General features: G+C 37.3%; 1 protein-coding gene across 2 annotated transcripts in view; it reads right to left on the minus strand.

The window, feature by feature from the left end:
• gpc5b (glypican 5b) overlaps positions 1 to 22,332 on the minus strand; it is a 395,161-nt gene that overhangs the window by 206,725 nt on the left and 166,104 nt on the right. For both annotated transcript variants that reach the window (XM_058990024.1, XM_034039535.3), the window contains one exon: positions 20,523 to 20,645. In XM_058990024.1, the coding sequence (XP_058846007.1) occupies positions 20,523 to 20,645 (123 nt within the window). The remainder of the gene's footprint in view (positions 1 to 20,522; positions 20,646 to 22,332) is intronic.

Below are 22,332 nucleotides of genomic sequence, written 5' to 3' on the forward strand. Positions count from 1 at the left end.
TTTATTTGTTCATTGAGCGTGAGGTAACATTTAATAGGTAATGCATGCGTCTTGCATGCGACTTTTATAGGCTACTCCCCCAGTCAGTGCTGCCAGATTGGCAGTTTTCCAAAGCATCTTGTTTTGAAAGCATCTTGCGGGTAAATACTGTCTTTGGTGGTTTGGTTATTTTTATCATGCATGTTCTTTTTCTATTCCTTTCAATTATGAGGTCATCCCCACTATGCCCTGTATAGTATATCACATCCTCCCTGTCTTCAATCACAGTGATGCTCTGTATAGCATATCAAATCCTCCGTCTTCAATCACAGTGATGCCCTGTATAGTATATCACATCCTCCCTGTCTTCAATCACAGTGATGCCCTGTATAGTATATCACATCCTCCCTGTCTTCAATCACCACGATGCCCTGTATAGCATATCACATCCTCCCTGTCTTCAATCACCACGATGCCCTGTATAGTATATCACATCCTCCCTGTCTTCAATCACAGTGATGTCCTGTATAGTATATCACATCCTCCCTGTCTTCACTCACAGTGATGCCCTGTATAGTATATCACATCCTCCCTGTCTTCAATCACAGTGATGTCCTTTATAGTATATCACATCTTCCCTGTCTTCAGTCACAGTGATGCTCTGTATAGTATATCACATCCTCCCTGTCTTCAATCACAGTGATGCCCTGTATAGTATATCACATCCTCCCTGTCTTCAATCACCACAATGCCCTGTACAGTATATCACATCCTCCCTGTCTTCAATCACAGTGACGCCCTGTATAGTATATCACATCCTCCCTGTCTTCAATCACCACGATGCCCTGTATAGTATATCACATCCTCCCTGTCTTCAATCACAGTGATGCTCTGTATAGTATATCACATCCTCCGTCTTCAATCACAGTGATGCCCTGTATAGTATATCACATCCTCCCTGTCTTCAATCACAGTGATGCTCTGTATAGTATATCGCATCCTCCCTGTCTTCAATCACAGTGATGCCCTGTACAGTATATCACATCCTCCCTGTCTTCAATCACAGTGATGCCCTGTATAGTATATCACATCCTGCCTGTCTTCAATCACAATGATGCCCTGTATAGTATATCACATCCTCCCTGTCTTCAATCACAGTGATGCTCTGTATAGTATATCGCATCCTCCCTGTCTTCAATCACAGTGATGCCCTGTATAGTATATCACATCCTCCCTGTCTTCAATCACAGTGATGCTCTGTATAGTATATCACATCCTCCGTCTTCAATCACAGTGATGCCCTGTATAGTATATCACATCCTCCCTGTCTTCAATCACAGTGATGCTCTGTATAGTATATCGCATCCTCCCTGTCTTCAATCACAGTGATGCCCTGTACAGTATATCACATCCTCCCTGTCTTCAATCACAGTGATGCCCTGTATAGTATATCACATCCTCCCTGTCTTCAATCACAATGATGCCCTGTATAGTATATCACATCCTCCCTGTCTTCAATCACAGTGATGCTCTGTATAGTATATCGCATCCTCCCTGTCTTCAATCACAGTGATGCCCTGTATAGTATATCGCATCCTCCCTGTCTTCAATCACAGTGATGCCCTGTATAGTATATCACATCCTCCCTGTCTTCAATCACAATGATGCCCTGTATAGTACATCACATCCTCCCTGTCTTCAATCACAGTGATGCTCTGTATAGTATATCGCATCCTCCCTGTCTTCAATCACAGTGATGCCCTGTACAGTATATCACATCCTCCCTGTCTTCAATCACAGTGATGCCCTGTATAGTATATCACATCCTCCCTGTCTTCAATCACAGTGATGCCATGTACAGTATATCACATCCTCCCCCCGTCTTTTTCCTGAACTCTGCATTCAATAAAAATACGAATCACACAAACGCTGTTATTTTTTTATTCGTCACCATTTTAAGAACTATATCAGTACAATTACAATTGTTTTTAAATGTATTTTTAAAGAATGTATCCGCTGACAGTTCTGGACAATTTAACTTTACACAACATTCTGAATAGATTTTTTCCTGGACCTGCTGCATTTGATCTGATCAGATTAAAAAAAAATAAAAAAACGTTGGTACTGTAGTGTAAATTGTGAGAAAAAAACCCCAAAAAACAAGCAAAGCAGATAAATAAATACATAACATTTATAACATTCCTGTGTTTTTAAAATATTAAATAAATGTGCAACACTTATTTATGCTTTTGTAATATATATTAAATCTTAAATGTACGTGTATTTCTATAAAAGCATTTTCATAAAAGTTACAGATTCTTAAGTTAATTCTTAAGTCAATGATGCGCTCATCTTTATTTACAATGATGCGCTCATCTTTATTTACAAAGTATTCATCTTTATTTACAATGATGCACTCATCTTTATTTACAATGATGTGTTCATCTTTATTTACAATGATGCGCTCATCTTTATTTACAATGTATTCATCTTTATTTACAATGATGCGCTCATCTTTATTTACAATGTATTCATCTTTATTTACAGTAATGTGTTAATCTTTATTTACAATGATGTGTTCATCTTTATTTACAATGATGCACTCATCTTTATTTACAATGATGTGTTCATCTTTATTTACAATGATGCGCTCATCTTTATTTACAATGTATTCATCTTTATTTACAATGTATTCATCTTTATTTACAATGATGCGCTCATCTTTATTTACAATGATGCGCTCATCTTTATTTACAATGATGTGTTCATCTTTATTTACAATGATGCACTCATCTTTATTTACAATGATGTGTTCATCTTTATTTACAATGATGCACTCATCTTTATTTACAATGATGTGTTCATCTTTACAATGATGCGCTCATCTTTATTTACAATGTATTCATCTTTATTTACAATGATGCGCTCATCTTTATTTACAATGATGCGCTCATCTTTATTTACAATGTATTCATCTTTATTTACAATGATGTGTTAATCTTTATTTACAATGATGTGTTCATCTTTATTTACAATGATGCGCTCATCTTTATTTACAATGTATTCATCTTTATTTACAATGATGCACTCATCTTTATTTACAATGATGTGTTCATCTTTATTTACAATGATGCACTCATCTTTATTTACAATGATGTGTTCATCTTTATTTACAATGATGCGCTCATCTTTATTTACAATGATGTGTTCATCTTTATTTACAATGTATTCATCTTTATTTACAATGATGCGCTCATCTTTATTTACAATGTATTCATCTTTATTTACAATGATGCGCTCATCTTTATTTACAATGTATTCATCTTTATTTACAATGATGTGCTCATCTTCATTTACAATGATGCACTCATCTTTATTTACAATGTATTCATCTTTATTTACAATGATGTGTTAATCTTTATTTACAATGATGCGCTCATCTTTATTTACAATGATGTGTTCAACTTTATTTACAATGTATTCATCTTTATTTACAATGATGTGTTAATCTTTATTTACAATGATGCACTCATCTTTATTTACAATGTATTAATCTTTATTTACAATGATGCACTCATCTTTATTTACAATGTATTCATCTTTATTTACAATGATGCGCTCATCTTTATTTACAATGATGCGCTCATCTTTATTTACAATGATGTGTTCATCTTTATTTACAATGTATTCATCTTTATTTACAATGATGTGTTAATCTTTATTTACAATGATGCGCTCATCTTTATTTACAATAATGTGTTCATCTTTATTTACAATGATGCGCTCATCTTTATTTACAATGATGTGTTCATCTTTATTTACAATGATGCGCTCATCTTTATTTACAATGTATTCATCTTTATTTACAATGGTGCGCTCATCTTTATTTACAATGTATTCATCTTTATTTACAATGTATTCATCTTTATATACAATGATGTGTTAATCTTTATTTACAATGATGCGTTCATCTTTATTTACAATGTATTCATCTTTATTTACAATGATGCGCTCATCTTTATTTACAATGTATTCATCTTTATTTACAATGATGCGCTCATCTTTATTTACAATGTATTCATCTTTATTTACAATGGTGCGCTCATCTTTATTTACAATGTATTCATCTTTATTTACAATGATGCGCTCATCTTTATTTACAATGTATTCATCTTTATTTACAATGATGCGCTCATCTTTATTTACAATGTATTCATCTTTATTTACAATAATGTGTTAATCTTTATTTACAATGATGTGTTCATCTTTATTTACAATGATGCGCTCATCTTTATTTACAATGTATTCATCTTTATTTACAATGATGCGCTCATCTTTATTTACAATGTATTCATCTTTATTTACAATGATGCACTCATCTTTATTTACAATGATGCGTTCATCTTTATTTACAATGTATTCATCTTTATATACAATGATGTGTTAATCTTTATTTACAATGATGCGCTCATCTTTATTTACAATGTATTCATCTTTATTTACAATAATGTGTTAATCTTTATTTACAATGATGTGTTCATCTTTATTTACAATGGTGCGCTCATCTTTATTTACAATGTATTCATCTTTATTTACAATGATGCGCTCATCTTTATTTACAATGATGCACTCATCTTTATTTACAATGATGCGCTCATCTTTATTTACAATGTATTCATCTTTATTTACAATGATGCGCTCATCTTTATTTATAATGTATTCATCTTTATTTACAATGATGCGCTCATCTTTATTTACAATGATGCACTCATCTTTATTTACAATGATGCGCTCATCTTTATTTACAATGATGCGCTCATCTTTATTTACAATGTATTCATCTTTATTTACAATGATGTGTTAATCTTTATTTACAATGATGCGCTCATCTTTATTTACAATGTATTCATCTTTATTTACAATGATGCGCTCATCTTTATTTACAATGATGCGCTCATCTTTATTTACAATGATGTGTTCATCCTTATTTACAATGTATTCACCTTTACTTACAATGATGTGTTAATCTTTATTTACAATGATGTGTTCATCTTTATTTACAATGATGCGCTCATCTTTATTTACAATGTATTCATCTTTATTTACAATGTATTCATCTTTATTTACAATGATGCGCTCATCTTTATTTACAATGATGCGCTCATCTTTATTTACAATGATGTGTTCATCTTTATTTACAATGATGCACTCATCTTTATTTACAATGATGTGTTCATCTTTATTTACAATGATGCACTCATTTTTATTTACAATGATATGTTCATCTTTACAATGATGCACTCATCTTTATTTACAATGTATTCATCTTTATTTACAATGATGCGCTCATCTTTATTTACAATGATGCGCTCATCTTTATTTACAATGTATTCATCTTTATTTACAATGATGTGTTAATCTTTATTTACAATGATGTGTTCATCTTTATTTACAATGATGCGCTCATCTTTATTTACAATGTATTCATCTTTATTTACAATGATGCACTCATCTTTATTTACAATGATGTGTTCATCTTTATTTACAATGATGCGCTCATCTTTATTTACAATGATGTGTTCATCTTTATTTACAATGATGCGCTCATCTTTATTTACAATGATGCGCTCATCTTTATTTACAATGTATTCATCTTTATTTACAATGATGCGCTCATCTTTATTTACAATGTATTCATCTTTATTTACAATGATGCGCTCATCTTTATTTACAATGTATTCATCTTTATTTACAATGATGTGCTCATCTTTATTTACAATGATGTGTTCAACTTTATTTACAATGTATTCATCTTTATTTACAATGATGTGTTAATCTTTATTTACAATGATGCACTCATCTTTATTTACAATGTATTAATCTTTATTTACAATGATGCACTCATCTTTATTTACAATGTATTCATCTTTATTTACAATGATGCGCTCATCTTTATTTACAATGATGCGCTCATCTTTATTTACAATGATGTGTTCATCTTTATTTACAATGTATTCATCTTTATTTACAATGATGTGTTAATCTTTATTTACAATGATGCGCTCATCTTTATTTACAATAATGTGTTCATCTTTATTTACAATGGTGCGCTCATCTTTATTTACAATGTATTCATCTTTATTTACAATGTATTCATCTTTATATACAATGATGTGTTAATCTTTATTTACAATGATGCGTTCATCTTTATTTACAATGTATTCATCTTTATATACAATGATGTGTTAATCTTTATTTACAATGATGCGCTCATCTTTATTTACAATGTATTCATCTTTATTTACAATAATGTGTTAATCTTTATTTACAATGATGTGTTCATCTTTATTTACAATGGTGCGCTCATCTTTATTTACAATGTATTCATCTTTATTTACAATGGTGCGCTCATCTTTATTTACAATGTATTCATCTTTATTTACAATGATGCACTCATCTTTATTTACAATGATGCGTTCATCTTTATTTACAATGTATTCATCTTTATATACAATGACGTGTTAATCTTTATTTACAATGATGCGCTCATCTTTATTTACAATGTATTCATCTTTATTTACAATGGTGCGCTCATCTTTATTTACAATGTATTCATCTTTATTTACAATGATGCACTCATCTTTATTTACAATGATGCGTTCATCTTTATTTACAATGTATTCATCTTTATATACAATGATGTGTTAATCTTTATTTACAATGGTGCGCTCATCTTTATTTACAATGTATTCATCTTTATTTACAATGTATTCATCTTTATATACAATGATGTGTTCATCTTTATTTACAATGGTGCGCTCATCTTTATTTACAATGTATTCATCTTTATTTACAATGATGCACTCATCTTTATTTACAATGATGCGCTCATCTTTATTTACAATGTATTCATCTTTATTTACAATGATGCGCTCATCTTTATTTACAATGTATTCATCTTTATTTACAATGTATTCATCTTTATTTACAATGATGCGCTCATCTTTATTTACAATGATGCGCTCATCTTTATTTACAATGATGTGTTCATCCTTATTTACAATGTATTCACCTTTACTTACAATGATGTGTTAATCTTTATTTACAATGATGTGTTCATCTTTATTTACAATGATGCGCTCATCTTTATTTACAATGTATTCATCTTTATTTACAATGATGCGCTCATCTTTATTTACAATGGCGGTGTTTACATGCAAGTTTTCACGTGCAAATGACGCATGATTGTGCTCGTTCCAAAAGTGCACGGCAAAAAAAGTGTGTGACTCAAGTGTCATTACACTTTGGTAGTGCTCGCTAATTGGCCTAATTAGTCCCGTAGCAACAAACTCCACAGTCGTGCAAAATACTTAACGATAGACTTTCATGAAATAACACAATACCTCCTCCACTTCCCCTATGTAAAAGAACGCTCTTCTCTGGGATACGGTTCTGTTCTCCTCTGTAGCGTAAGTAAGATTTTCCTTATCCCAGTCTTACTAATACAAATCAGTTAAATATCCATCCATCCATTATTATCAATCCACTTCTCCTGATGAGGGTCGTGGCTAAATTATATATAAATTGCATATAGAGATGTTGATTTATACCATTATTTATTCATTTCGGTGTATTATGAACGATGTATGAGAACTACTAGATCATTATGACCAGCATTATTATCATAATAATAATAATAATACTACGAATAATGTAGCTTTTTTCCCCACAGGATGTTTCAAGCTTCCACCCCTTCTGACAGCACGCAACACCAGGTGCTGGACGGATGAGGAAACTCGTTCCTCCTCCAAATTATTGCGGACCTGGGGGTTATGGATGAACTGGATCGACCTCGCCAAAGAAATGCCACCATTTTCACCAGTATTACTGGTGCTCTGTCTGAACTTGGTATAAATAGAACGCTCCTGCAGGTACAAGATAAATTCAAGAAACTGAAATATCTGTACCTGCAGGAGAGGAAACGCCTGCAGTCCTCCGGTCAAAGCTCGAGGTCCCAATTTCGGTTCTGGGAGGAAATGCACTGGTTAATGGGTGACCGGCCAGTGGCATCGGACCATTTGCTGGAATCCTCATCCTCCCAGACGTCCTGTGAAATACCAGCCCCATCAATACAATATGGTAACTGCGCCAGCCATCATTTACTTTTCTAAACTAAAATATGCTACCTCGGTAAAGTTAGCTTCACGTTTGATATTCGTTTGATATTCGACTCAAGCTAACCCGACATGAATGAAAATGGCTGTATCTCACCAACCACAGCAGCTAGAGTGCTCAAACCAACTTTAATTTAAAGGAGACCAATTGTGAATTGTTTCACAGTCTCTGTTTTACATGTGAATCCTAAGAATAATTTCTGGAAAATAATAACATACCACACATACGCACACTTCGCCTCAGCCACGCGTAAAAAGGGCTTTATCTCTTCAACCACAGTAGCTAGAGCATCCAAACCAACTTTAATATAAAGAAGACCAATTGTGAATTGTTTCACAAGCTATCCTTTACATGTGAATCAAACAAATAAATTGTGAAAAACAATAACATACTGCTTATACGTACACAGCCTATCCTTTATCACGCCTCTGGAGACAATGATACAGTGCCACCTTACGGCAGAAATAAATCTGTGCACCAAGCAGCATCTTCAACTGAAGTTCTGTCTTGTGTCCAGTGAATTCCCACATCCTCCCACAGTAAGGCCGACCGAATAAACAATGACAAGCTGAGCGTTTCGAATGTTGCATGCGATGCTGCAGATTCACTTCGTTTAAAAGGAAAAATAGTCAAATAATTGCGTTGTTAATTACAAAAAAGAATGCATACAGATATGTTGGTCAAAAAGTCCAATATGTGGGGAAATTACACCACAGTCACCCCACTGGTATTGTACCTCAGCCGTTTTGAAATGGCCACTGAGTCAGCTTCTCAGAATGTTAGCTAAAGTTACATAGCGCTCTCAGCATGTAGATCGTTCAATAGAAAGCACCACGTAACGCTCTGCCTATTGAACGCACCCCTGGTGTTTCCAATCCTGGCTCTAATTACAACCCGAGGCATTCTGGGGGATACAGTCCTGTACTAAACCCCATGACTACATTTTTTCCCTTTCCTCCCCCACAACTATTAAAAGATGTTTTTGGTGTTATTAATACCCACATTTTATCAGTTTTAATTCTTCTAGATCTAAGTGCTGCCTTTGATACTGTAGACCATTCCATCCTACTGAATCCTGGTTCAAATCTTATCTTTCTGATAGGTTTCAGTTTGTCTCTATTGGGGAGGTAAAATCTGCATTATCAGAAGTTGTCTGTGGTGTTCCTCAGGGCTCCATTCTAGGTCCCTTGTTGTTTTCACTAGATATACTACAGTTAGGTGACATTATCTGCAGACAAGGAGTGAACTTCCATTGCTATGTTGATGATACCCAGCTATATTTATCCCTAAAACCAGGAATTTCTTCTGCCTGGGTGTTATTAGCTACTTGCTTTACAGACATCAAGCATTGGATGTCACAGAATTCTCTAATGTTGAATTCAGATAAAACAGAGGTTATGCTAGTGGGCTCATAGAACCAACTAAAAGGAAATGTGGGATTACATGAGCTCGACCCTTGCAGTCTCTCATCAAAACTTAAACTCGAAATTAAGAGTTTGGGGGTCATCTTTGATCCTTATCTCTCATTTGAGAATCATATTAGTGAAGTTACTAAAGTATCTTTTTACTGTTTGAGAAATATAGCCAAACTTAGACCAATTATTTCTGTGTCTGATGCAGAGAGACTAATGCATGCCTTTGTTTCATCTAGAATGGATTACTGTAATGCACTTTTTTCTGGTGTCCCAAAATGTGTGGTATCCCACTTACAGCTTGTTCAGAATACAGCCGCTAGAATTATGACTAAAACCAGGAAAAGTGAACATATTACCCCTGTTTTGGCCTCTTTACACTGGCTCCCTGTGCTGTATAGAATTTATTTTAAGACTTTGCTGTTAATTTACAAGGCCCTGGATGAGTAATGGATTAGTACCTAGTTATCTGCAGGAGTTACTGACCCCGTATCTTCCAAACCGCACTCTAAGATCACAGGATGCGGGGCTGCTGGTTATTCCGAGGGTCAACAAGAGCAACACGGGAGGAGGCGGGGCTTGTTCTTGTAGAGTTCCTAAACTGTGACCGTTATAGTTTTCAAGTCAGGACTAAAAACGCACTTTCATAAATGGCTTACTTATCTTAGTGGCTTTTAATGTAACTTTAAAATTGCTGCTTTTGTATTATGTGTAGACTTATTTAAATGTGTTATTTAAATTGTCTGATTATGGCAGTTGTATGTGTGACATGCGATACAAATGTATTGTGGTTTGTTCTTTTTTTCTGCGATGTACTGTACAGTGCTTTACAATACTTTTGTATAAAAAGCGCTATATAAATGCAATAAATAAATAAACAATAAATACATACATACATACATAAATAAATAAATAAATAAGTAAGTAAATAAATAAATAAATAAATAGTTGGCAACAGCTGTAGCCAGATTATACTTATACTTACATTATACAAGCATTATGATCCGCTTTTTTTCACACTGCAGACCCACCATGCGGTGCTCGGCCAATTGTGCACCGCCCCCTGGGAGCTCCCGTCCACGGTCGGCAGTGGAATAGCCTAGAGTCGAACTGGCGGTGTCCAGGCTATAGGGCGCATCCTGCACTCCACACGGAGTGCCTTTACCGGATGTGCCACTCAGGAGCCCGTATGATCCATTTTAACACTTTTTAACAACAAAACAAAATCAATGGCTCTGTATGCCTTACTGGCTACAGTCACTGATGAAGGCAATAGCAAAACATTTGTCTACTTAAGAACATAAGAACATAAGAAAGTTTACAAACAAGAGGAGGCCATTCGGCCCATCTTGCTCGTTTGACTTAGTTTCTGTTAATCCCTATTCTATACTTTTTAATTGAGTGTTTTGAAGTTATGGGCGATGTGGATTGCACTCTCTCTAGGGTAGACCCCTGACCTAATCATTTCACAAGTAACCCAAGCTGCCTGTTTAGGACCTTGGTCTCCAGAGGTACAAGCAAGAGAATCTAGCCTGCTGTCTGTAGTACCCAGTTAAACACGAGGCAACTTGAACTTGCCATCTGCCTCAGCAATCAAACTAAGCTGGCGGAATGAAATGTCTGTTAGAGATATTATCTTACAAAGGCTATCAAAGTGAGTATCTTGGCAGCATAACCACTAGCTTGTTATTTAAAGTTACATTACCTCATACACTAGATGCAAAAGCAGCCTTGAGACATTGTAAAAATGCACCTCTACAGTAGTATCCTGATCTTCACCAGAAATTTGATTTACATCAAGAAATCCAGACGCTTATTCACTACCTACTCGGCTGTCTGTTTAATTTTCTGTAGTACTAACAGTGTGTACCAGCTTTACAGTCACTCATGCAGAGAAAACATATTCAGTACCATTCTAGGGTGAATGATGATTTGAATTTTTTACTTTCAAGAAGTCTGTTACTGTTTCACTTTCTAATGAATTTCATTTCAGCTGTGTCTTCAGGGGTCAAAGCATCTTACTGGCTGCAAAGCATGTCAGTCAAGAGGGGAAGCAGCTGGTTGGTTAATGACAGGAAAGAAGGCATTGAAGGGGTGGGGGCAATCTCACTCTGCTGCAAAATGACCAAGGAAGAACAAAATAAGCCATGCAAACAGAGATTTCAGTATGTGATTCTTAAAAAATGTAGATATGTTTTTGCAAAAACATGTTCTTTCAAAACTGCACACGAGAGCTAGACAGTATTGGTGAAGTTACATTTAAAAAGTAACCAGTTACAGTAACTTTGTTTGCCCAGGCTGCAGCTTGAAATATTCTTTGAAGATCCAGCTATTGAAGCCACTTGTTCCTCCTCTCATGAAAAGGCAAGCTCATGTCAAATGTAAGGTCTAAGTACTTTCTGATTTTCATGTGCATTGGCCATAGTCTTTTTTTTTTTAATGTAACTAAAAGTAACTGTTATTTTTTGTAATAAAATGTAACGCGTTACCACATTTCATACAGCATACAGTTACAAGTTACTGAAAAATGTAATTAGATTACAGTAATCAGTTACTCCCCAACCCTGGAGCTCGGTAATGTATTTATGGAATAGAGATGTGCGATCCTCAATAAACATTAATTGATCGATGAATGGCCCTGGTGCCCTATCTGGAGCCTTACTTCTGTGCTATATTACTAGCCCATGCATGTTGAATTTCAAGGCTTTTGTCAACAGTCTACACATTAGCTGTGTGAAATGCGTTGCCTGATTGAACCTCTGTAAATTATTTTGTTTTGTAGACCGGCTTTAATTTAAAAAGTTGTATCTGTCCCGGAGTGCTTGTTACTATGGAGAGCTCTGGTGTCCCCTCAGTACCCTGTCAGCCCCACAGTACAGCAGCGAAAGGCTGCAAGCTGATCCATGTGAATGTGAAGCAGGCGCTCCACAAACCTCTTTCAAGGCTCACTCTTTAATTTTAGACGAGTGACTCACACGGCTCGCCAGACACCACTCAGTCTGGGAAGCTCAGCTATCTGGATATCACCACAGGCACTCACAGCCTCAGCTAGTGACGGGGGGGGGGGGGGGGGGGGGGGGGCATTATTCTTGCGTGCGATATTATCTATCATTGCTTTGCTATCCCTTTACATACTTAATCACAAGGTACAGCAGGGATATTGGCTTTTATTACCTGACCTGTTATGTGTGGTTGTATGTAGTTATTTCCAAGATGTAAAAAAAATAGATTTTTAGTGAATTTTTATAAGAAAAGAGTCAACTAGTGTCAACTAGTGTCAACAAACACCTGGTCCTGGGGGAGCATCCCACTGAAAAATGCTTGGTCCCGAAAGGGTTAAAGAAAATTGGATAAATTGCATTTAGGACCTAGATGGCATTAGGTAAGTTAAGCAGATGTTCATATCATGAGTCAGAGTCCTGCGCAGGTCCGATTTTTATGATCCGCTTCCGACCCGGACCCGCTACTACAGGACCCGATCCGAAACTGCAAGCAGCTGCAGCACCATCTTCTTACCCGTGACCAGACCCGCTTTAATAAGACCTCAGAGATGATGTACCAGTTTTGTGGCTGTCGTTCACAAAAACATAATGACAGATTTTACAAGCAACGAATCCAGTCACATGTTCATTAATTTCATTCGCTATGTTTGCAAAAGAATTCCACACTTCTGACTTACCTCTCGCACTATTATCCACTGCATTATCTAAACCCCAATCTTTTGTTTCACTTTGTCCACAGACATTTCTATATAGTTGTCCACTGTGTATCCGCCCGTCACATATCCGCCCTAACTGTTTATGTGCCATGATCAAGCTCTTCAGCACAGTGTGTGTGTGTGTGTGTGTGTGTGTGTGCGTGAGAGTGTGTGTGCGTGCGTGCGTACGTGCGTGAGTGTGCGAGTGAGTGTGTGAGTAGGCGCGTTAAGTAAGTGAGCCGCTCAGAGTGAGGACGCTCAGAAAGCACAATGAGCAGATTTAAATGACTTAGCGCTCTTCTCCACGAGAGCGCTGAGCGACTTTTAAAAATGGCGAATAATAATTATTTGCTTGTTTGTGTTTCTGAGGCGATGGTAGATAAAATGGCCCGTGTGAAGTTACTGTCCCCTGCTGTACCTTGCTGAGTTCGGCGCTCTGTTTGGACTGAACCTCATATCTGGCTGTGTTTAATACCGACAATACCGACGTTAATAATGAAAATTATGAATAATATTAATACTACAAGCCTAATAATAATACATTAATAATTATAAAACAGCTCTACATTTAAAAAGAAAAATGAAATTAAATGATACAAATTCGAAAACAACAATTTTTACCATCTTATTTAGCCAATTAATACATAACTTCATAAGTAGAAACCAGTTCATCGTTCTTGATATACGTATTTGTCAATCCTGCCTGTCATCTCCACTTGTTTCCTGCAGGTGGCCATTCCGTCCGCTCACTCTGATAAATGCTCAGGAGCGCTCTGAGCGGCTCAGCAGGAGCGAAACTGAGCGAGTCGTTAAGTTGATTCTTTTACTGAGCCGCTCTGAGCCGCTCACTTACTTAACGCACCCAGTGAGTGTGTGTGCGTGCGTGCGTGCGTGCGTGCGCTTGCGTGTGCGTGAGTGAGTAGGTGTGTGTGCGTGTGTGTGTGTGTGTGAGTGAGTAGGTGTGTGTGCGTGAGAGTGAGTGAGTGAGTGTGTGTGTGCGTGTGTGAGTGAGTGAGTGAGTGAGTGAGTGAGTAGGTGTGTGTGTGTGCATGCGTGCGTGTGTGTGTGAGAGTGAGTGAGTAGGTGAATAAGAGAGAACCAGAACCAGGGTTGGATACAGAAGAGTGAGTAAGCAAGTCGAAACCGCTGGCAGTTTATTATTGAACAGAGAAGTGTAGTTCAGAGATTGTAGATCCCACCAAAGTTTTTGTACACTATCTTGTATGAACTCCATGCTCTACCAATACTGGCAGTGTCACGTGAGCTGTTCAGTGTGTTGATATGTAAATAAATCCTGTTCGCTTGCATGGTGTATCAACTTCAACCACCGTCTCGATCTCCTGCCTGTCACTCAGCAGCGAATGCACACATCCACACAGCAGACGGCTACTCTGTTACAAGCATTAATACCCTGTATCTTTCTAAGCAAGGGATTGAGGGGAGCTCTCTAATAAAAGCTGCATCTCAAAACAATAATTGTGTGAATATAGTAATTGTTACAGCTGTGTATAATGGTAAAACAAGATTAATTTTTCCGACTTTTTCCATATCCACCCTTACTCTAGTCCCACCGCAGTCGGATACGTGATGGACTGCTGTATCACCAAGTCGACGTGATAAAAGGATCTTGCAACGTATGAAGCGGCGAAACAAACCAAGAGCACTGCTTAGTCAGCTGACTCCTCCCTAATCGCCTCCTGCTTTGGTGCAGAAAATACATTTAACTTCTGATACATTATCTGGGAAAGGGTTACAGATGAGTACGCCCAAAGGACAGAAAACTTTTTTGGCGATTCATATTCTGAGCCAAGCCTAACCCGAAAATGATATTTTTTGACACGCAACGCAAACCACGAAAAAGTTCACATTCCGACCTGAACCCGGCCCGCTTTGCGAATCACAAGGGGGTACCCCACCCGATGCAGGGCTCTATCATGACTCCTCTTTCCATCCATATGAGTTTAGCAGCAACATATGGAAGAAAAACTGTTTTCCACCCAATGCAGATTCTGCCGAGTAGAAGGGTTTCTCTGTGATGTTAAATGTCCTCTGAGCCTAATTTGCATGTGTCACAACGTTTTCGGCTTACTCGCTAGACGATTTTCCATGAAAATTTTTTTTGTAATTTACATTACAAAATTTACATTAATGACTTAGATTATGGTATAGTAAGCAAACTTGTTAAATTTGCAGACAACACAAACATAGGAGCAGTGGCAAACACCGTTGCAGCAGCAAAAGTCATTCAAAATGATCTAGACAGCATTCAGAACTAGACAGAGACATGGCAAATCACATTTAATATAGAAAAGTGTAAGGTACTGCACGCAGGCAATAAAAATGTGCATTATAAATACCATATGGGAGATACTGAAATTGAAGAAGGAATCTTTGAAAAAGACCTAGGAGTTTATGTTGACTCAGAAATGTCTTCATCTAGACAATGTGGGGAAGCTATAAAAAAAGGCCAACAAGATGCTCGGATATATTGTGAAAAGTGTTGAATTTAAATCAAGGGAAGTAATGTTAAAATATTGTGTTCAGTTCTGGTCACCTCGCTACAAAAAGGATATTGCTGCTCTAGAAAGAGTGCAAAGAAGAACGACCAGAATTATTCTGGCTATAAAGGCATGTCATATGCAGACAGGCTAAAAAAATTGAACAAAGAAGACTACGCGCCGATCTGATTCAAACATTCAAAAATTCCAAAAGGTATTGAAAAGAAACAAGGACCAGGGGTCACAAATGGAGATTAGATAAAGGGGCATTCAAAACAGAAAATAGGAGGCACTTTTTTACACAGAGAATTGTGAGGCTGAAGCTGACACCCTGGGATCCTTCAAGAAGCTGCTTGATGAGATTCTGGGATCAATAAACTACTAACAACCAAACGAGCAAGATGGGCCAAATGGCCTCCTCTCGTTTGTAAACTTTCTTATGTTCTTATCAAGTAAACATGTTAAAAATTTGTCGATTTGTAAAAATGCCTCAGTTTCTTGCTGAGATGGATTTCTGCATAAGAAATCCCCTTCCAGAACTGTTCGTTTTGGAAGACTCCTTTTGCTGTTGCTCTGCCAGCTATGTCCACCGTTAAAATGATTAAACAGAGATGGTGGTGGCAAAGACTAGCCCTGCTGCAACTGTAATTATAAATATGATTGATCCAGGTTTGATATACACCAGCTGCAATTGACCCATAGGGTCCATTACATTGGTTTAATTTAATTTTGAACCAGACTGAAATCCTGTAAAAATAGAGCATCTTGACTTTAAAGGAGCGTCAATACAAACTCAAATAACTCATGCATGAGAACATTAAGTTTCCACCACTTTATTTATTAATGGTCTAAACTTATTACAAAAAATACATGAAAAATGTCAATTCTTTTACATCTTCATGAATAAAATAACTACTAAAAACAACTTTCTTCCACTCATTTCCTTAGCTTGTTAGAAAAAAGTTATTTCTTTAATATTTTCTTAAATAAAATAGCTGTACAAAAAAACTTTTTTTTTAAACAAACCATTTTTTTACTAAAGAAAAGAACATACAACTTCAAATAAATAAATACCAATGAATGGGTACCATTATATGGCTAGTGGATACACAATATCTACTATAGTTAATGTAAATCTACAGAGGCAACATCATCTCATTTAATGAAATCTTCTCTGCTGGTTTGTAATAAGGGCGTCTGCTAAGAAATAAATAAATAACTGATCACTTGGTCCAAGAGCATGCGCTAGGACCAGAAATACACTCGCTACAGTTTTCCATACAAATGTAAAATAAAATATCGCAACAAGCAAAAAATAAAACCACCTCTGCTGAGCGAACTTGTCATGTGAGTAACAAATCGAAAAAAAGACGAAAGCAAGAGAAGAATAAACAATTGCTTCTCGTGCTGGCTTTACACCAGCACCATGCTTGTTTGGTTCAGGGTTTTGTATCTGTCTATTTGTTTTGCCATCGTGCCTTTTCGTTTTGAAAAAGTGTTTTTGTTTGTTTCATTTATTTTTGTTTAATAAATGCGCGCCCAGCGCTTCAACCCGCAGTACTGAGTCTGTCAACCTCCTGGTCTATGACGTCACCCCCTCAGGCATCCTGTCACAGGGATAATATTATAACTGATTTACAGTATGTGGAATAACATCTTGTGTTCTCAACAGAGAGAAATGTAGATGTGACAAACAGACAGATGCACAGACAGAGACACCTCCGTATAACTCCACAATCTTAACTAATGCTTAATAATAGCAAGCTTCATCACAACTGGATAAGCGGTTTCGCAGATATATTAAAAATGTAAAGTGCGACATGCGGACAGTATGAAAACATGACACCATCGCTTGGGATTTCATAACAAGCAGGACAATGTGTGCTTTATAAACAGCTTAAGTGTTCTCTTCTTATGAAGTATTCCATGGGTATAGAATCATTGTTAAAACAAAAGAAGTGTGAGAAAATTTTCTTGGAAGGGTTGCAACATCTTTTTGGGGGGTTGTTGAATTATATGGGCCCAGTAAAAGAGAGCTCACAGACTGGTGCCAGTAGACAGCTGGGAACGCTCTCATCCCAGTTTGTTGTGCTCAGAAGAAGCGCTTGATTCAAGTCTGATGTAAACAAACTGAGGAACACTAATGAAAACACATACCAAGCATCAAGCAACACTTTTGCTGAACATAAAGGTGTAGCAGTGTGGCTTGAGCAGAGAAGAAGCCTGTCAGTCATGCACAATTAGAGCTATCAGTGTGATGAACAAGATGATGACCATGATGTGCAGTATATCAACAGTGTGTACAGAATAGCACAACCGAATACTCCTACCAAGTTTCCTCCCAATTTAAGAAGTGATTATCCAGATACATGCAAAGCATGTAAGTGTGGCAGACAGATGCAGACAGATATCCCAGAATGTCATGTTAATTTTAGTACAGCAGTCTCCGCGTATAGGAACACCTCCTAAGAGTACACTTCGACTAAGAGAACAACCTTGTGGTGAAACTGATTTTCCCCCATTGTAATGCTCCGCCTAAAGGTACAGGAACTTCACTTAAAAGAACACCTTTTTGGTACCGATAGCGATTCATTCACAGCTGATACAGTGCTGTTTTTTAACCGGATAACTCATCATCATCATCAAACTTAAATTCAAATGGTTTATTCAATCATTTCAAAACGGACTTGTCATTGCAAGAGTGTCTTGAGGAACTGATTGGTTTATTTAATCTTTCCAGGACCGCGGTCATGTATATTATTGTGATTTCCACGAGTGCAGCTCATCACTACAGAATGGCATGTAAACAAACGGCAAAACTGTTTCACTTGCTACACAAAGTTGGAAATTGTTCGAGCTCTGTAAAAAAAACCTGAATCAGACACAAATTGCTGAGCAATTTGGTGTTTCCCGTTCTGGTGAGTTGCTACACCATTCTGTTAAATAGTTTTGTACATCTTGAATATTGCTCCTGTATATGTATGTAAGAAATAATAATAATTACACAAACTAGCTTTTTTAAGGAAAAAATAAATTTATTATGTATCCTCCACTGAGAAAAAATAGTTCCTAAGGACTGTTTCATTGTATCATATATATTTTTTACTTTTTTTATTTACCTTTCGAAAGTCATTCATGTTTAATTATTATTATTAAGGCGTAGTAATATTAATAGATCAGGTAAGTGAGTAGGTCGATGATGTCATAGCCATGAAATGAGACAATTATTACCGCACGGTCATGTGATATTGTTCAGCCAATCACAACACTTAATTTATCCAAGCCATTTTATAATTATAATTAATCTATTCTACACCCAGGAACTTGAGAGCGGATGTCAGCAAGCTACCAGCCTCTGCAGGTGTCTGCCTGATTTCATTGGGCGTCTGGCCGGTAGGGTCCACTGTAGCACAATGAGGAGAAACAGTCCCTTCCAGTTTTGCCTCCCTAACACATGCGAGCGCCAAGGCCAATACATCGCTCCCTCCAGAATCCCCAGTGAAGACTACTTCTCTGAGTGCAGAGTGGGTCACACACCAGCATTGAGCTTCTCTCTCTCTCTGTTACTGTCTATCTCTCTCTGTCTATGTCTCTCTCTCTCTGTCTCTCTCTGTCTCTCTCTCTCTATCTCTATCTCTCTCAGTCTCTCTCTCTCTCTCTCTCTCTGAGCTGTGAGAGGGAAGCTCTCATGATGTTTGCCTGCCTGTTGCCAGCGCTACAGTAATAACAGCTGAGTTCTGGTTTATCTAAATGGAGGGTGCCTGAGATGTCCAGTAAATCTGGGTTTAGGAGGCCATGGCACAGAAGCGGCGAGAGAGTTAGAAGGAAGCACAGAAATGAAGTGGACCGCAGCAGCAGCAGGGAGGCTGAGCTCTCACCACCAAGGCATTCTTTGAGGCCTGTACTTTCTGTTGTCATTGCACATAAACAAGTTTAACATTCTCAAAAAATGGAAATAAACAAACTTCAGTTGAACAAAGTACTGGGTCGCAGATAAATATTTTGTCTAATAAACCTATTTTTTTTCTTTATTTGTTTTTTGGAGATAAATAGTATCACTTTGTGGTCACATGTTGCCATTGGTTACCATTGTGTTTGCATAATCAACATTCCCACACAGTTTCTCTTGTTGTATAAGAGATGTCATCGTGTGCACTTTGGGCGAGAAGAGAGTGAGCAGCTCAAATTGAGTGAAAAATACTACAGAGTGTCCTTACCAAGTTTCAACACAAGTGGTTCTCTAAATAAAGTTTCACATAAATGAGTGTATAAGACTACATGTGTATATGGATTAGACTGGATGAATAAATATTGAATATTAAATAAATAACCTGACACTGTATACAGCTATGGTCAACAGTTTTGCATCACCTAGAATGTTAGGATTGGGGCATCATTAAAAAATCAAAGAAACTACAAAATGATACCGCAAACATCTACCAGAAGCCATAATAGTAGCACAATATTTCATGTTAGATTTCAAAATGTTGTTAGTTTTTCGTTAAGTATAGGAAAACTACAAAGCAAAATCTATAGGGTGATGCAAGACGCCTGGCCACAGCTGTAGATACTACTGTAGAAACACTGACACTGTATTTCAAATCATTATTCCTGATAGCATTAAGACTAAATTTATATCATTTGGATAATGTTTCAACTCTAAACTTAACATGCTTCCATCATTGGTGATTCCAAACTCACATATAAGGGGAAGGACGGCGCCATTCCCTCCTAGCCCAGTAAAAAGGCCCCTGTGCTCACCTCTCCACCACGTCCTCTCCACTCCAGCAGGTAGAGCTGTCTCGCACCAGCTCTCCCTCACACAGGAGCTCAGCCAACGCAGAGTAGAAGGTCTTGTAGCGTTGCATGTAGCTCACAAAGTCCCTGCCACAAAACAATTAAACACAGGCTTTCAAAACAGGCATACTGTACCTCTCCACAAACTCACAAAGGCTTCAGTTTGACCTAATCTTACACTATTTTACCATCATCCAAATTAGTCAGTGCAAGTTTGGATGAAACCAAAAGAAACACTGACAACTCAGCATGGTCGGTTTATTACAATTTAAATGTCACTTTTTGAAGTTTTATGCATTTGCTTAATTTTTTAACAAATGTGATCATGTTTGTGGTATAGAGAGGTGAACTAACCGTAGAAAACATCTCTCTAAAGGAATCAGACAAAATCAACGACTCAGTACAGCCAGGATTTGAACCCAGTGAGCTCCCAATGGAACGACTCATACTGTACACTAAAAAAGATCCCCTTCTTCTTATCAACTCCAGGTTTAAAGAACATGGGCTGTGTTTGAAGGCACTTTTAAAGATGTTCCTGTACTGACATTTACAAGGGGGATCTGGATATATGCTTAACCTTTTCTTTTGTCTATTAGATTATTAACCAAGCTTTACCAGACCATGAACAAGGTGTGTTGACATGTTAGTGTAGTAGCTAGTTGTCAACAGTTAGAGGTTTCAGCTAAAAAAAAAACAATTCCATATACCCTGTAGAGCACTTCCGTCCACTATGCAGGTCTCAAATGTGCAGGTTTGAAAGGGTCGCATCGCTATGCAGGTCTCAAATGTGAGGGTTTGAAAAGGGTCACATCGCTATGCAGGTCTCAAATGTGAGGGTTTGAAAGGGTCACATCGCTATGCAGGTCTCAAATGTGTGGGTTTGAAAGGGTCGCATCGCTATGCAGGTCTCAAATGTGAGGGTTTGAAAAGGGTCACATCGCTATGCAGGTCTCAAATGTGTGGGTTTGAAAGGGTCACATCACTATGCAGGTCTCAAATGTGCAGGTTTGAAAGGGTCACATCGCTATGCAGGTCTCAAATGTGCAGGTTTGAAAGGGTCACATCGCTATGCAGGTCTCAAATGTGAGGGTTTGAAAAGGGTCACATCGCTATGCAGGTCTCAAATGTGTGGGTTTGAAAGGGTCACATCACTATGCAGTTCTCAAATGTGTGGGTTTGAAAGGGTCACATCGCTATGCAGGTCTCAAATGTGCAGGTTTGAAAGGGTCACATCACTATGCAGGTCTCAAATGTGAGGGTTTGAAAAGGGTCACATCGCTATGCAGGTCTCAAATGTGTGGGTTTGAAAGGGTCACATCACTATGCAGGTCTCAAATGTGTGGGTTTGAAAGGGTCACATCGCTATGCAGGTCTCAAATGTGTGGGTTTGAAAGGGTCACATCACTATGCAGGTCTCAAATGTGTGGGTTTGAAAGGGTCACATCGCTATGCAGGTCTCAAATGTGCAGGTTTGAAAGGGTCACATCACTATGTAGGTCTCAAATGTGTGGGTTTGAAAGGGTCACATCGCTATGCAGGTCTCAAATGTGCGGGTTTGAAAGGGTCACATCACTATGCAGTTCTCAAATGTGTGGGTTTGAAAGGGTCACATCGCTATGCAGGTCTCAAATGTGCAGGTTTGAAAGGGTCACATCACTATGTAGGTCTCAAATGTGTGGGTTTGAAAGGGTCACATCGTTATTCAGGTCTCAAATGTGCGGGTGTGAAAGGTTTGAAAGGGAAATGAAAGTACAATACATGTTTGCTATAACCT

This window comes from Acipenser ruthenus, chromosome 17 (genome assembly GCF_902713425.1).
Source record: "Acipenser ruthenus chromosome 17, fAciRut3.2 maternal haplotype, whole genome shotgun sequence".
Taxonomy (NCBI): Eukaryota; Metazoa; Chordata; class Actinopteri; order Acipenseriformes; family Acipenseridae; genus Acipenser; species Acipenser ruthenus.